We start from the raw sequence: 14,684 nt of genomic DNA, 5'->3' as shown, positions 1-14,684 counted from the left end.
TGATGCAGTAGGGAATAAACTTCTGGAGGCCATGGCAAAAAAGAAGACATTGCAGAAAGCTATTAACAGTGTCACTGAAAGAAGGCTTGGGAATAACGTATCAATTCAGATCAGAGATTTTTGTAATTGGTAGTATAGCGTACAGATGCAGAAATTAGTAGTGCCAAAAATACTACAGCCCTGAGATATTCTATGGAATTGGTGAGATCTTGAAAAATGTATTGCAGTGGTCAAAGATCAAGAAAATAGATAAATGGCTATGCATGAAATGTGTCAATAGTTACTACTTTAGAGAAGAAAAAGGATGACGATGGGTCAGATGTGGTGGATCTGCTTGATTTTTCAGTGTACTCCGAGACAGCATCATTAGAGACCCTTCTACTAAGGTATCTTGTAGGAAACAGTAAACCTTAATTTGGCAGATATGGGCTTCCAGAAATAACCATGTTTTACATCAGTTCATATTTAATTGACAGGACTTTGCAAGATTATGAAGAGTTGGTGAATGCTGTAATTCTTCAGTCAAATGATTTGAAGCAAAGTGGAGTTAAAGTATTTTAAAACTTACATATATATATTTATATGTGTGTATAAAACCATTACAGGCTCTGAAAAAGATCTGTATCTCACTCTGCTGGACTTTAGAAGACTGCCTTTAAGGCACTGATAGTTGCTAGCTGAAATTCTGCTCAGAAAGCTGAGAATTAGACTGCCTTGTTTATTCAGATCTGGACTGGGAAGCTGATCTGATCTTGAGGCACAGATAGATGGATAGATAGATAAAAATACATGTACAAATTCGAATGATAGCTGAGGAGCTTAGTAACTACTGGCTCTGTGGCTGATGACCCCTGAATGCTATTTCGGTGGCAGCTGAGTGTAAGCTGCAATGAGCGAAGAATTTCTGTTTGCAAAAGGGGAGATGTTAAGGGTTTACACTGGGGTTAATCTAAGAAACAGAGACCAAGAGAACATGTTAACAGCATATTCTCCCATCTCTAATCTCAATATAGGCCTGTGAAACATTTCTTTTAGATATAAATCTTGCTACAGGTGTGCACTGTTGAGGAACCCAAACACCACAGCACTAAGCTCTTTGGGACTCATTGTGACTGTAGTTAAGGATCATTCATGTATCGCTGCTCTGCCTTGAGAAGAGTAAAGATAGCCATTAGAAGCACCAGAGAAATGCCTGTGCTAACAGTTGGAGCACGTAGCACTTTCTTTCTTTTAAAGACTGGAAAATCTGCCCTATGGCAATTACTGATAATGAACTTGAGCATGTAATCCAAGAAGGGGAGACTGTTGTAAATGTCTAGCATGTTGCTGATGTCATGAATACTGCTTTGATTAAATTAGTTCTCCCTATTCCTCCATATATAGACCTCCATTTGTCTTTGTGTGTCCCTGCATAGGATTGTGCCACCCTTGCCCCACAGTTCCTGCATCTGCTTGCAGAATGCTGCGCTTGTTCCTTACCTTAGATGTATCTGGGACAGGGATTTTAATTTCCTTTCTGTGAGTTAAACCCAGCTGACGACCAAAGTCATCAGCTTCTTGATGGTGGCACAAAGCAAGTCATCAACATTGCAATTGTAACTGGTTTCCCAGAGAGGTGGGAGATGCCCCATCCCTGGAAACATTCAAGGCCAAGCCGGATGGGGCTCTGAGAAACCTGATCTAGTTGAGATGTCCCTGCCCATGGCAGGGGTATTGAACTAGATGGCCTTTGGAGGTCCTTTCCAACCCAAACCATTCTTTGACTCTATGATTTTTTTGAACTCTCCAGTTTCCCATCTAAAATTGCCCCTCTTTGCCACATATCAGGGTGGCAAAATGCTTAGAAACATCCTTCCCCCTCCAGTGGGGGATGGACTTCTATCTTTGGGGCTGCTATAGACAGATCTTGCTTAGAAAAAGACCTCATCAGGACTGTTGTTTTCACCGTTGCAGTGGAGAACTCCGATGTGTTGCACACTCTTCTCAAGGACATCAAAGAGGAAGAGAAAATGTCACAGCACTGGACAGGGCAGATGGAAGTCACCCGTCTGTGGAGCATTACCAGCAATTGCTATGCTTTTTAGATTGCTCTCAGTTCATCCGAATGCAGCACCAATTGAAGTGGTAATGACTCCTCTTTCAATGGCAGCTTTCATTCGAAGTATTTTGATATGCCAGTAAGAGTTGCTTTAGAATGCCAGCAATAAATACACATTGAAAGCAATACACTTAGTGCCTTGGCTGTAAAGTCCATATATGTTCCCATCAGCTTTATTTTTGACTGAATAAATGCTAGGCATGAACAATACTCACTGCATTTTCCGCACCCCTCCCTCCACACACATACGCACACACTTGTACATGGACATGCGCGCGCACACACACACACACATATTCTCTTACCTGCTTTCTGGAGAGATGAGCCTGAGATTTTCCAAGGGATGCAGGCAAGCTCTATGCTTCCCACCTTGCAGCCATGGCCAGTTACACTGCCTCACTGTGCCATTTCAGTCCAAGAAGATGCATAATCGATTCCTCTCTTAGGGACAGACAGTGTCTTCTTGGGATCAGCCTAACAGGAAGAGTAAAGACCAATCTGAATATCGAGTGTCCTTGATATTCTTCCTGAGTTACCTTCCTTGGGATGTGCTTTCCACAGCATGCAAAGGTCAAATACCAGACTTGAAGCCACAGAAAGTGAGGCAATCCAAGTTCTTGTTCACCGTCATCTTTTGGGTGGATAGGGGTATGCCTGAGCCCTGTACAGCACAGGAGATCTCTGGACAAGGAAGATGAGAGGTCAGAAAGGGGGAAGATGACAAGGTGATATGATTGAACAGATCCAGCCAGACTTAGACCTAAAAAGGAGCTGTCCTGGGACTAAATTTGCTTCATTGTGCCTCAGCAGAGAATTTTTATGTCTCTACAATGTCACCAGGACAATTTAAAGTCAAACTTAGGTGGAGCTTGTGTTCTTATATGTGTCTGCTTTAAGTACTTAGAGCTCTTCTCTAGCCCTTGAAAGCTCACCGTCTTTAATACAGCTGTCCTTACAGCTCTCTGTTAGATGTGCTCTTACCTTCACAGACAAGGAGCTGATATCCAGAGACCCTCAGTTATCCCACAGGATGGGATGCTTATTTTTAGGCACCCATGTTAAGATCTTAGTGATCACAGGTCCCACTAACCACCATTGGTGGTATAACTGGTTAGCTTCAGGATGGGGGAAGCACTTCTGATACACCAGAAATCAGGGACTGAAGCCTCCCAGTATATCAGAATCATGGTGTCCCCAAATTCTGGCAAGCAATGAATGTGACATGGATCATGTTCACTGCCAAAATGTGTATCTCGTACAATACGGGTTTCAGAGCACACATTACAGAATAGCATGTACCCAGTTTGAGGTTTGAGGGGTGCTCAAAAGTTTTAAGCTTTCTTTCTGGTCAGATGAATTAATCTTATTTGGAGTAGGTACACAACTATTTGCAACCAGGTCATGCACTGATTATGATGGTCTGATATGCATCTTCCTTTCATAAGAATATCGTTTATAGCTGATTTGGTGGTTATTCTGACTAAGTGAGTCCAGCAGGACGGGGCATTCCAGAAGCATCTTTAGAAAACAAAGGCTGAAACCTTGTCAAAAAGGATGTGTTAGTGTAGGAGAGTAATGATATCAAGGGAGACTTCACCCCAATTTATCATGAGAGTTTTCATGAAGGCTTTTCTCCTTAAGGGTAATAGAGGCATGATGTAACTTCACGAGATGACAAACACCCACAGGGCTCTCGATTTTCTTCCAACTTGAAAGTCTGCAGACACAATCCAATAACTAATGCTCCAGCCCATTTTTTGGGGTTTTGTGTTTTGGTTTGTTGTTTTTTTCTCTAGCCAGGTTCTAGTCATTGATTTGGTGGGGGACAAATAAATTGCTTCATCTTTTCAGCCTTCATCAAAGTCACACTGACACTTGCCTCCTTGGCAAATGGTTAAGAGAGCTGCAGATGAGAAGGGCTGTCAAAGGCAAACTGGGGATTATTGAGTTCACCTCAGCAGATGTCTAAAACCCAGCTCACTAAGATCTCTTTGGTTTTCATTTAATACTTGTGGCCATCACATTTCACTCTCACTTTACATGGTAAGTTCTCACAGGACAGAAAATAGCCCTAGAAAAACCTTAATGTGTCATCTGACTTGGGCAGCTCCATCATGCCAAAGGACAAGTGGAATGGCTTGCTTAATAAAATTCCTGTCACAGAAAGAGTCTTAACCTACAGGACATCTCAAGTTTTCAGGCTTCTTTGAAGGTACATAGGTGTCATATATTAGTGTATGATAAGCAGGAAGACGGATCAGAGGAATACGGTTTATTCTGGGTTTGACTCTGTACGACAAGTAAATTATCTTCTACGTAGATCAGCTGTTAGAGAAGAAGGAAACACTTAGTGAATGTTACTGTATTTGTTTGTATTTCCTCAGTGCCTGTAAAGTCTTGCTTGAAGACACCAAGCAAATATAGACAAAAGATTGCTTATAATCTGAAAGTAAGAGGAAGAATGCCAGAGCTGTAGGAACAAAGAGTCAGGAAGCATATTTTTAATGCCTGCTCGAGACAGGCAGCATATTGTTGGCCTTAACTCCCCAGTATTGATTTGACACCCTCAGACATTACATACCATGCTCTCAGCAGCTTCTACCACCCCAGTGATGACTGGGAGGAATCACTAGCAAAAGAAGACCAGTTTGCACTGTGGGATTTCATGATGTGTGTGTTATGTTTGTAAAACCATCTAAGCCCACAGAGGGGTGACAGCAATAAATGGTGTAATTCTCCTTGCATGAGCTGCTCTGATCTAATCCAGCAAAACAGCGAGCCAGCCCTCAGAGTGATCGTGGTGTTGGAACACTGAGCGTGCGCTAAGCTCAGGGCAAGACAGATGGAAGGGAAGGAAACTTTCCCTTGCTTAGAGAAGAGCATCCTGAAGGGGATTTGTGGGCACTACGAAATCCAGATGGCACCTATAAGTTCTGGACAAGGTGTGTGGGATCTCCTGGGAGGGCTGTTCTCAAGCAGGTTTGGTTGAATGCCCATTGGTATGGCAAGAGGTATTTACTGGGGCAGCTCTGCACACTCTGTAGCTATTTCAACAGTAAATGGGAAATGAGGTTTGAGCTGTGTACAAGGGCTTGTTCCTTAGGTGACCCTGAGCACTTGGCTGTAAAATCACAATGTGAAAACATAGTCTAGAAAAGGTTTAGCAGTGACCACCTGCGTTAGCCACCTGGCCCCATTCATGCATCACTACTGGTTTGTGAATATGTGGGAAATACTAGGAATATTTCTTACAGAGTCCCTTTCCCGTCATTTTTCACTCCAGGACAACTATGTGTAACAGACAGCTCTGGGTAAGTTGAAAGTTCCTGATATCAGACAGCTGCCTATTAGCAAGAACCAACATCTCTCTTGAAGGTTTAATTTCACACAGCCTATTAGGATTGCCCAATGATGGCCATTTCTCCCAGCTGAATACTGAAGGATGGTCTGGTGCCCATCTCAGGTTTAGACCCTGGTTCTGTGGGTGTCTGTCACCTTAACACAGGATGCAAGGACACCTTGCAAACTCCTCTCCAGGCATTTACATGGCCAGTGTGCTGGCTGGATGACTGACTCTGCCATGAAGAGAACCATCCACCCACTTTTGCAGGCAAAACAAGGCTTGTAGAGGGACAGCCTCTCACACACCATGACATGTTGCACAGGATATGTCTGGTCAGCAGAAGACCTCTGAAGTGCAGCAGGAACACGAGGTGGCAGAGCAGAAGGGATCCCATGGCATGGAGGGTGTATGAGCACAGGAGATCCAGTCTGAGCACAAGGGGAGTGAGAGGCAGGAGCCCTCTGCATCCTACTTGAGCTCACTGTGCAAGATTTGGCAGGCTTGATTTAGGAAGAATTATGTAAAAGATGTCCAACTAACCTAAACGGGTAACAATCCACTCCTGTTGCTTTGTTGGAGATTTTGAGTGGTTATTCTCTTAGCAACAAATACTGTTAAAACAAACACCAAACATTCTGGAGTCAACAGCTTGTCATGGAAATAATAACAGCGTTCCTCACCCCCTAGGACTGTGTGTGAATCAGGGGTGTAAAAGGATGCACACCTAATACATACAAAAATTGGAGGGGACGAGGATGTGTCCCAAAGGCCCAGCCTGAACAGCACCATGAGGAATAGTGTGGTTCCTCCTAAGACACCTGAAGCCCAAGTGTTGGTTGGATCAGAAAGGCAGAGAGGCAAGGCCCCATGCTGGTGCCCTCCAGGTATGTTGTTCACTGTTTCCAGACCACATGGGATCACCTTCACACTCCTCTCCCCCAGGCACAGCTGCATTTCCTTCATGAAGGAAATGGTCTCCTTGGAGGAGAGTCAGACCTCCTCAAATGTGCTTTGAGATGCCTGTGTATGAAGAATGGAGGGTCTGTTAAGGCAATGGGAAGAGTCAGATTTTTCTCTTATTCCTGCACATTAGGAGTAACTTTATGTAAGTGTCACTGAGGTAAGCAAGAGCAGAAACAGATGTGGAGCATAGCTACAAACAGGATGTGCAAATAAACTCATTACTCCATCTGCCCACTGTAAACAGCGTGAAATTAGCAGCAAGCGAGGAATAAAAATCCAGACAAATGGCCTTTTAAAGAGAGCAGAGGGAGCTGGAAGGTCTGCTATTAGAACAGCAGAGGCATGGAAAGCCCAAGCCATGCACAGCCCGGTGCACACCCCAGGTCCCCTGGCCAGTGAGGGACAGAGGTGGAGGAAATTCCTGGGGTGGTGAGCCTGCAAGGTGCTATTTTTGCAGGCAAACCAGAAAGGTCACTCCATCTTTGGGAGAGAAGACCTGATTTTCCTTTTGTCCCTGCCTGTTAGGAAGCACCATCTATTTTATGTCACAGAGATATATTTTTTCTCCCCCCTAAGAGGCGCTCTCTTAATGTTGCATAAAATTACTCTCTCAGGGGTAGTGTGAGGAGGAAAATGTGGTGTTATGTTGTCTCAGTTGCAAAGACATCGCTAACAATAAAAGCCCCTGAATGATTTGGGTTTTAAGTGACATGATTATGGAACGGGTCATTCGTGACGCTCCACTTCAAGTTGCTTCAAGCACCTCTGTCATGAAGTCTGAGTGGGGATGTTTTACGCTTTGGGCTTGGGCTGTAAATATTCACTCCTGGCCTTTGTTCTATGAAGCAAGTCTCAGCTTGAGGATATATTTACTTAAAATTTCACAGGAAAATTTCTCAAATGGTCAATCTGCTTGATTTATTTAAAGCGGGATCCCAAAGTGTTTTACAGCTTTTACAGGCTGGCTGTGTTTATAACCATCCTGGGGAGTCTCTTCTGCAATTCATGTAGCAGAGAGAGGGAAGGAAGGTCGTAATTTCTGTTTTAACCTACTTTTCTAGCACATGACATGACACTGACAAAGTCATCTCTTCTGGAATAAAACCTGCCATGCTTTATCTTCATCCAGAGGAGATCCTTTGGAGAAAGCCAGGGTGAAATAAGTCAAGCACTTCCCCGCGCACCACCCCCCACCCCCACGCCCCGCCCAGGATTCTGCTCAGATATGTGCAGAGAAAATTCAGTGATATCTGAAAGCAGAGACTGTGAGGAGCTCCAGCTCATTTTATGGATCACAGTGCAATTGCAGACCAAATGATGTTTCAAGGAAACTGGTTCCGTGTGTTCAGAGTTCAAGATATGACTGCCCAAGGCAGAGTTTCCTACATGTTGGAAATAATTTCTCTCTTCCACATTTGGCAGATTCAAACAAGTCTTGAGTGCTAAATAAGCCAGTTCTATGAATAAATCAGGGGTGGAAGAACTCAAATTTGAGGTGTTGTGAGATTTGAAATAACTGAAAGCTTGACGTTGGCCATGAGGCACTTCAAAATAGTCTGGAGTTTGATGAAAGATTTTGCATTCGAGATGCCATTGGGATATTTCAGGAGGAAACCTCCTGGTGGGTTCACCCAAAGTTTGTAATAAACAAAATTGAAATATCTGCACTCCAGCTGCTACCTTCCACTCTAGTCAAGAGCAACAGAAGCAGCTCCATCTTAGCAAACACCCTGTGACTGCTGGGGGAAGAGAAATGGATATACTGGGCTCAAACGCTGAACTGGGAGGGCAGAAGGGCAGGAGAGGTAGCAGGTGGAAGGAGGAAAAAGAGACCTTATGGATAAATCCATAGGCTCTTGGAGAGAGGAGTTCTCATAGATCCCTCAGAGATGTAAACCAGGACCTCATATTCTTCTCAGGAGACAGGATCTTCTACTATTGTCTGAGTTGGGTCTCACCAGGAACAGACGCTGGAGAGGCTAAAAAACCAGGAGGTACCCCCACCTTATCCACCCTGTGAAGGGTAAGATATCCTTACCCTCCTGGTTCCTATCCAAAGGGAAGACAAGTTATGTTAGAGACAAGGAGCTCCTTTGGGAAGCATTTGAGAAGTCCTCCTTCAAGGTCATGACAGCGGTTTCTGTTTTTATAGTGCAGCAGGATCTGTAGTTACGTTACAGACACAGGGATTGGTTCTCCCCTTCCATAAATCAGGTTTCCCTCCTCACCACTCCCCCAAGCCACAGTACAGTCATGCCTGACCTATGCTGATAAACTCCAGAGCATCATGCCAACCGGAAGGATTGTGATTCGCCTCATCCTGACCCCTGTCTCCTCTCCATCACCTGAGTGCCACCATGCCCTGCTGAGCCTCTGGCCCTGCCATTGCCAGGGTACGGTGATGCAGCGGTGGGCCTTGGAGTAAGCACATCCCCAGGAGTCAGTCTGGATGCGGCCAGCCTGCTTTAAGAGAGGAAGAACATTTAATAGCATGGAATTGGTCTGCTCCAGGCCATGGGGGCACAGCACCAGTGAGCCTGCTGAACTAATTTATTGGTGTACATGTAGCAATAATATCTTCCTCCCATGCTTCTGTCTATCCTCAGTATAGGGAACAGAGCACTTTGCATTTTTACAAGTAACTTTGCAATTTAACAAGTAACTTTGCAATTTAACAAGTAACAAGTGAGAATACAGAAACTTGGAAAAAACCCAAGACAAAACAGTGGCAGTCCTGTGGAGGTGAGAGTGAGCAAGGGCCAACTCCTGGAACAGATGTGGGCTGACTTCATGTCAAAACACCCCACACAGAGCCATGCATAGCTTCAGGGAAGTGTAGGCAGAGTTAAATCATGTGTGAGGAGGAGAGGCTGGGGTCTCCATAGCATTGGGCTGTTGTTAACTTTGGAGGGCAGAAATGAGATAGAGAGCTGGGGGAGCAAAGGGTTTGGAAAACTTCTTGTACTCTGAGTAGGAAAGAGCAAGCACCAGGAACTGGTTGAGTTTCTGCCACATATAATCCTGCTTCCAGGCTGATCCTGTCCAGAGTCACTCTTTCAAATCAGGTGAAAGAACTTGGTCTCCGGAGAGAAGTGACATCCCCTCCTGGCTCATCATCTGGACACCACATGTATCTCACTGCTGCTGGTGGCCCAGCAATATGAGGGAGAGAGTTGGGTTGAGGTGTTGGATATCGGGTTGTGTCTTGTTTCCTTAACATCCCTTAAACTTCCTTCCAGCCACTCCTGTTCCTCTGCAACGCTGCTAAGCAGTGCTGCAGCACACCCGAGCAGCCAGTGCTCCCCATCATGTAGGCCATCCATGGGTAGGAGTGGCAAGCCTGGGCATTTAAACCCTCCATCTGGCCTCTTGGCGAGGGATCTCCCCACTTAAAGATTTCAGAAGTAGGGTCGCTGCTTGTAGAGTGGATGGTGAGGAGAGGGATTTCCATCTGCATGCAAAGATGGACATCCCAGCCTGTTCCAGCTCATGGGAAACACAATTCATTTCCCACCTGGGGTTGCTCTGTCACCCTCACACCACTTCTCTGGTTTTCTTGCAGAAGGTATGGCGGAAGCTGTCAGCTCAAGCAGGGACTGCCTTCAAGCAGGCGAGTCCTGTACCAATGACCCCATCTGCAGTGCCAAATTCAGGACCCTCCGGCAATGCATCGCAGGCAACGGAGCCAACAAGCTGGGCCCTGACGCCAAGAACCAGTGCCGGAGCACTGTGACAGCCCTGCTCTCCAGCCAGCTCTACGGCTGCAAGTGCAAGCGAGGCATGAAAAAGGAGAAGCACTGCTTGAGTGTCTACTGGAGCATCCACCACACGTTGATGGAAGGTCAGTCAGGCAGGGCACCCATTTCTGATGATCTGCCTAAAAGGGAATTACTGCTGGGGTTTTCTGCAGAGCTCCTCAGCACCAGAGTGACTGCAAAAAAGGTCACCCCTAATAGTATCCCGTTCCCTCTCAAGACCTACTAATCCCCATGCTAATGACATTTTGGGGAAAGCAACCTTGAAAACCTGAAACATATCATTCCTTCTCTTTTTTTAACCTGGCCTCTTTTTTATGATGTTCTCAGTATACCTTGAGATCTTTTGCTGGGGAAATGCATAGTATGTTTGGCATCTAAGTACGCTAGCCAAGCCCATGAAAGCCATGGATTTTACAGAAATACTACACAAAGCTTGGGCATTAAGGAAAAAACAGCATGAACTTAAAAAATCACTCTCCTGGAGGTTTCCAAATGCACCAGTGTCTTTGGGTTAGCGAAGATTTGGGGCTGGTGACATCAAGTTGGAATTGAAAGTGTTCCCAGAGCCAGTATTTTGTAAGTTTGGATTTTGACGTTTTTTAAGAGTCATCATAAAAGTGCGCCTCAGTGGCCATAACTCTTCCTTGTCAGGCTGGTGAGTATTTTATGCACCATGAAAATTAAAATGGGGAATAAAACAGAACCTTCCAGCCATGGGCTGCAAAATAGATTAATAAAACATTGCTGGCTGAAAGCTGAAAGGAAAAGTGCAGGGGTGATAATACAGGCCAAAAGGCCAAGCAAAACAATGAGGATGGAGACTGTAATGCATGGGCTTGCCAGAATGGGAACTGTTTGATCAAGTTCCCGGAAAGCTTTCAGGTGCCACAGCTGGCAGGATGTGGAGTATGGTACTATGAACTGACTGGGGAAATAAGAGACCTCAGCACCCTCCAGGATCCGATCTTTCCCATAATTATGTGCTGGGTGGCTCTGTCTGCATTGAAGTGAAGCCCGGGGAAGAGGTGGCAATCCAGCCTCTCCGTTCATCTCATCAGGCTGCATCGCAGCTCCTTTCCTGCCGACCTTTGTGGCCTGAAGCTCTGGACACAGTTCATCTGTGATGTGGCTGGGCAGCACAGTGGTGTCAAAAGGACTTCCAGCTGCGGGACCACTGCTGGAAGAGCAGTGAAAGGATGGTAGGGAGTGCTGGGAGCAGGCAGGGGCCAGGCAGGAGTGAGTCTCCTCATACAGAGTGGGAGATGGATGCTGGATGGCCTTCCTACCCAGAGGCTTGGGATCTCTGTCTTGGGATGACTGTGAGAGGGTTGTTACCGCAGCCTGCCAAGACTCTGCCCTACTTCTCCTCTGCTGTCATGTCCTGAGCCCCACATTCTTTTCAAGCACTGGGTTCACTTCCAATGCATATTCACACTCCCAAACCTTTGATTTCCTTGCTTTAATTTCCCCAGGGAAACATACTTCATAACAGTCACATGTTTCAGAGTCCTCACACATGTTTAATTGACTGAGAAAGGAAGCCAATCCACATGGTCTGTGTACAGCTTTGTCTCTCAGTTATACATACCCAGGAGGCTGTAAAAAGCTTCCTAGAAGCCCTCTTATAAAATCAATTGTGGAAGCGTGTGCTCAGGGAATTTACAAAGCATGCTATTTACTCAGCTTCTCTTGAGCGTGCCTGTGTTTAGCCACCTTCCCATTTGGAGACACAATAACATGATGACAACCCGATAACAATTCTCTGATAAGGTGCTATATCATCAGGACATAAAACTGCTACGCTGGAACATACAAATGGGCCCCTCTCCAGTCAGTAACGATGCAAGATATTTCAATGAAGGTGTAAAGCTGCCTTGTAATGCACCTGTGGTAATTGCACAGGGCTATGTGCCCTGGGAGCCATTTCTTCCTGACCGCAGCTGGTGATCAGCATATGCCCAGAGCATGAGGTTTGATAGTCCTTTTATCCCAGCCAGTACATCTGCTGCTGCTGTCCATATCCATCTAAACGTCTAATAAAAAAAAAAAATGATACTGAGCTGTTTGCTTCAATAATATTCTGTGGTATCCATCAGGATGACGGGGCATTACAGACCATTGAGCGGATGAAAGGGAAGCACCGATTGAATAAAATTAGCTTCCCAGCAAGTTAAAAATGAAGAAGGGAAGTTTCTGTGGGAGCTGTGGATCATTAGCTCTATGCCAAGTAAGAAAGAGCTGCTGGCAAGGAGAAAGGGAGAGGTGTTAATAAATACGAAGGCATGTGTTGCCACACACACAACCCTGTGCACAGCCCTGGCTGCATCCTAGGAGGGAGCGATGGCCATTGACCCAGGGAGGCACATGTAGGAAATAGCAAGAACGGTAATGGAAACCCCATGTATGTAGGGAGCCGGTGGTTTGAACTCTGCCCACGAGCAAGAGCCTGCGCTACAGCCCAGTGTCCTCAGTGGCAAACCCTGTAGAGGGGCTCAAGACTTGAACTGTAGAGGGTGGCAACTCACCACTTCCCCGAGAGCCTGTCTGACTCCAAAGCTGTGGTATATTTTTTAAAGCCAGTTACATCCTATCCCCTTCTTTAAGGGTATGGCCACACATCAGTTCCCGTGACTCTGAGTATTCATTTACTTACGACTTTTGGAGCACATATCCCCTTGGACACACCAAGCAAACCTGCACTGCAGCTGTTGAACCTTGTACATCTCAGACATCCCTCAGGAGGCTCATCTGCCTTCTCACCAACTTCTCTTTTCACCCCAGGCATGAATGTACTGGAGAGTTCCCCTTACGAGCCGTTCATCAGGGGCTTTGATTACGTCCGGCTGGCATCCATCACCGCAGGTAGGTGGGTAGGAAGATGCTCTTACTGGTTCAAACTGGGGGGCAACTGGCTGTGGGCCCAAGCACTACAGACAGGGCAGTGTTCTCTGCTCTCCTGGAATTTCTTCACAAAGCATTGCATGTTTCATGTCTAGCAAGCATTTTCCCAAGGGGCCGCTTATGATTCCTGTGCTAAACTGCTACATGTCCTAGTAAGAAGCACTTGTGATTTTTGTCCTTTGGCTTTTTCATGTCCATGCTATGAAGGGTTGGCACTGAGGGCTGTGGTATGAAGACCTCTCCCAACGAGCCATCATGGGTGGGCTGATTCTTCTCCATAGCAGGTGGATGACCTGTGCCATGCAGACACCCTGCCGAGCAGGGGCTGCTGGGGTATCATTAGGTATGAGAAGGTTCTTCTACATGATTCACAGGGTCAAACTGTGCAGGCAAAAAGGCCAATAACTCGACCTACAGGTTGATCCCAGCCACAGCCTTTAACCCCTTTAGTCCCTGTGGGCAAGCGCAGGACTCAGACCCATGTTCTGCTCTGCATCATGTAATCCACTTAATAACATGAGCAGAGCTGCCCGACACCTTTTAACCCCCTTGTGGGCATGAACCTCCAGCTCAGCAGTTGAAAGGTCAGTGCGGTAGCTATTAAGCCATCCATCACCAACATCACAGCTGCCGTCACAACCAGCCTTCAACTCTGCTTGTGCACCACAGCCATGGGGAAGGTTTACTGACTGTGATTTTTGTTAGCAAACTACCTGTCTGAAAGCAGGTAATGTGTGAGTCTCTGGCAGATGTTCCAAAACAGCAGTCCTGTTGCAGCACTTCCCAAATGGGCACCTGACTCTGGGGTGGCATCCACAGCTGGAGTGCACCCAGGTGAGTGAGGAGCAGCAAGTCCCTGCAGCTGATGGACGTCTGCAGCCGCCTCAATGGCGAGGCGCTTGTTAGGTGAAAATGTCCAGAGGCAAATTAACCCATCAGTCCTCGACAGTCTCAACAGCGAGGGGAAGCAGGTGCTCCTTGACCTCACACCTTACTGACTCCACTTGACTGATTTGAGCATGGAAAGTGAAGCATGCACAAAGCTGTTGCTGGGTTGTGGCCTTCTTTACTGGAGTTTTTCCCCCTTTTGCTGAGTCCTACAGGGGTCTACAGAGCACGGCAAAGACCTGGGGGGGCATGGAATTTTTATGCATGATTAAGACATTGTCAGGTTTTTAAAGCAGACTGAAAACAGTTGGGCAGCAAAGCAAATGGATCCAGAGCAGCAGAGATATGTACCAAAGGACTCAGCATCCACCTAGGGACATTAATTTTCTTGGTTTAACCTTTTTCGCCCTATTTATACTCATCGACACTTTCTATAACATAACTTACAACCTGCCGCCCTGTACCTGTCCAGTGCCTAGGATCATACAGGTAGCATTGCCAAAAAAAAGCATTTCAAATATATATAAAAAAATAAAATTTCCAAGAACTTGTTGAAACATAAGACATCCCCATGACCGTATGCCAAGTCAGAGCCCACTTTTACATAAACAATATATGGCCACCATTAAAACTTTACAAAGGGAATTATGTCCCTCCACTCTAATTGTCGTGGTGATTTAAAAAAGCACATCCTCTGTTGTTGTGTGGGAAGAGGAGAAAAGCTGGTGTGTTC

The 14,684-nt window shown here is 45.9% G+C and overlaps 1 protein-coding gene across 1 annotated transcript in view; it reads left to right on the top strand.

Annotated features, from left to right (window-relative positions):
• GFRA4 (GDNF family receptor alpha 4) overlaps positions 1-14,684 on the top strand; it is a 76,134-nt gene that overhangs the window by 47,869 nt on the left and 13,581 nt on the right. The window contains exons 2-3 of the mRNA XM_037388023.1: positions 9,967-10,245; positions 12,944-13,024. Of these exons, the coding sequence (XP_037243920.1) occupies positions 9,967-10,245; positions 12,944-13,024 (360 nt within the window). The remainder of the gene's footprint in view (positions 1-9,966; positions 10,246-12,943; positions 13,025-14,684) is intronic.

The sequence above is a fragment of the Falco rusticolus genome, chromosome 1 (assembly GCF_015220075.1).
Source record: "Falco rusticolus isolate bFalRus1 chromosome 1, bFalRus1.pri, whole genome shotgun sequence".
In the NCBI taxonomy this organism is placed as follows: domain Eukaryota; kingdom Metazoa; phylum Chordata; class Aves; order Falconiformes; family Falconidae; genus Falco; species Falco rusticolus.
The sequence above is the reverse complement of the archived record's forward strand: the minus strand, read 5'-3'. Positions and strand labels throughout refer to the sequence as shown.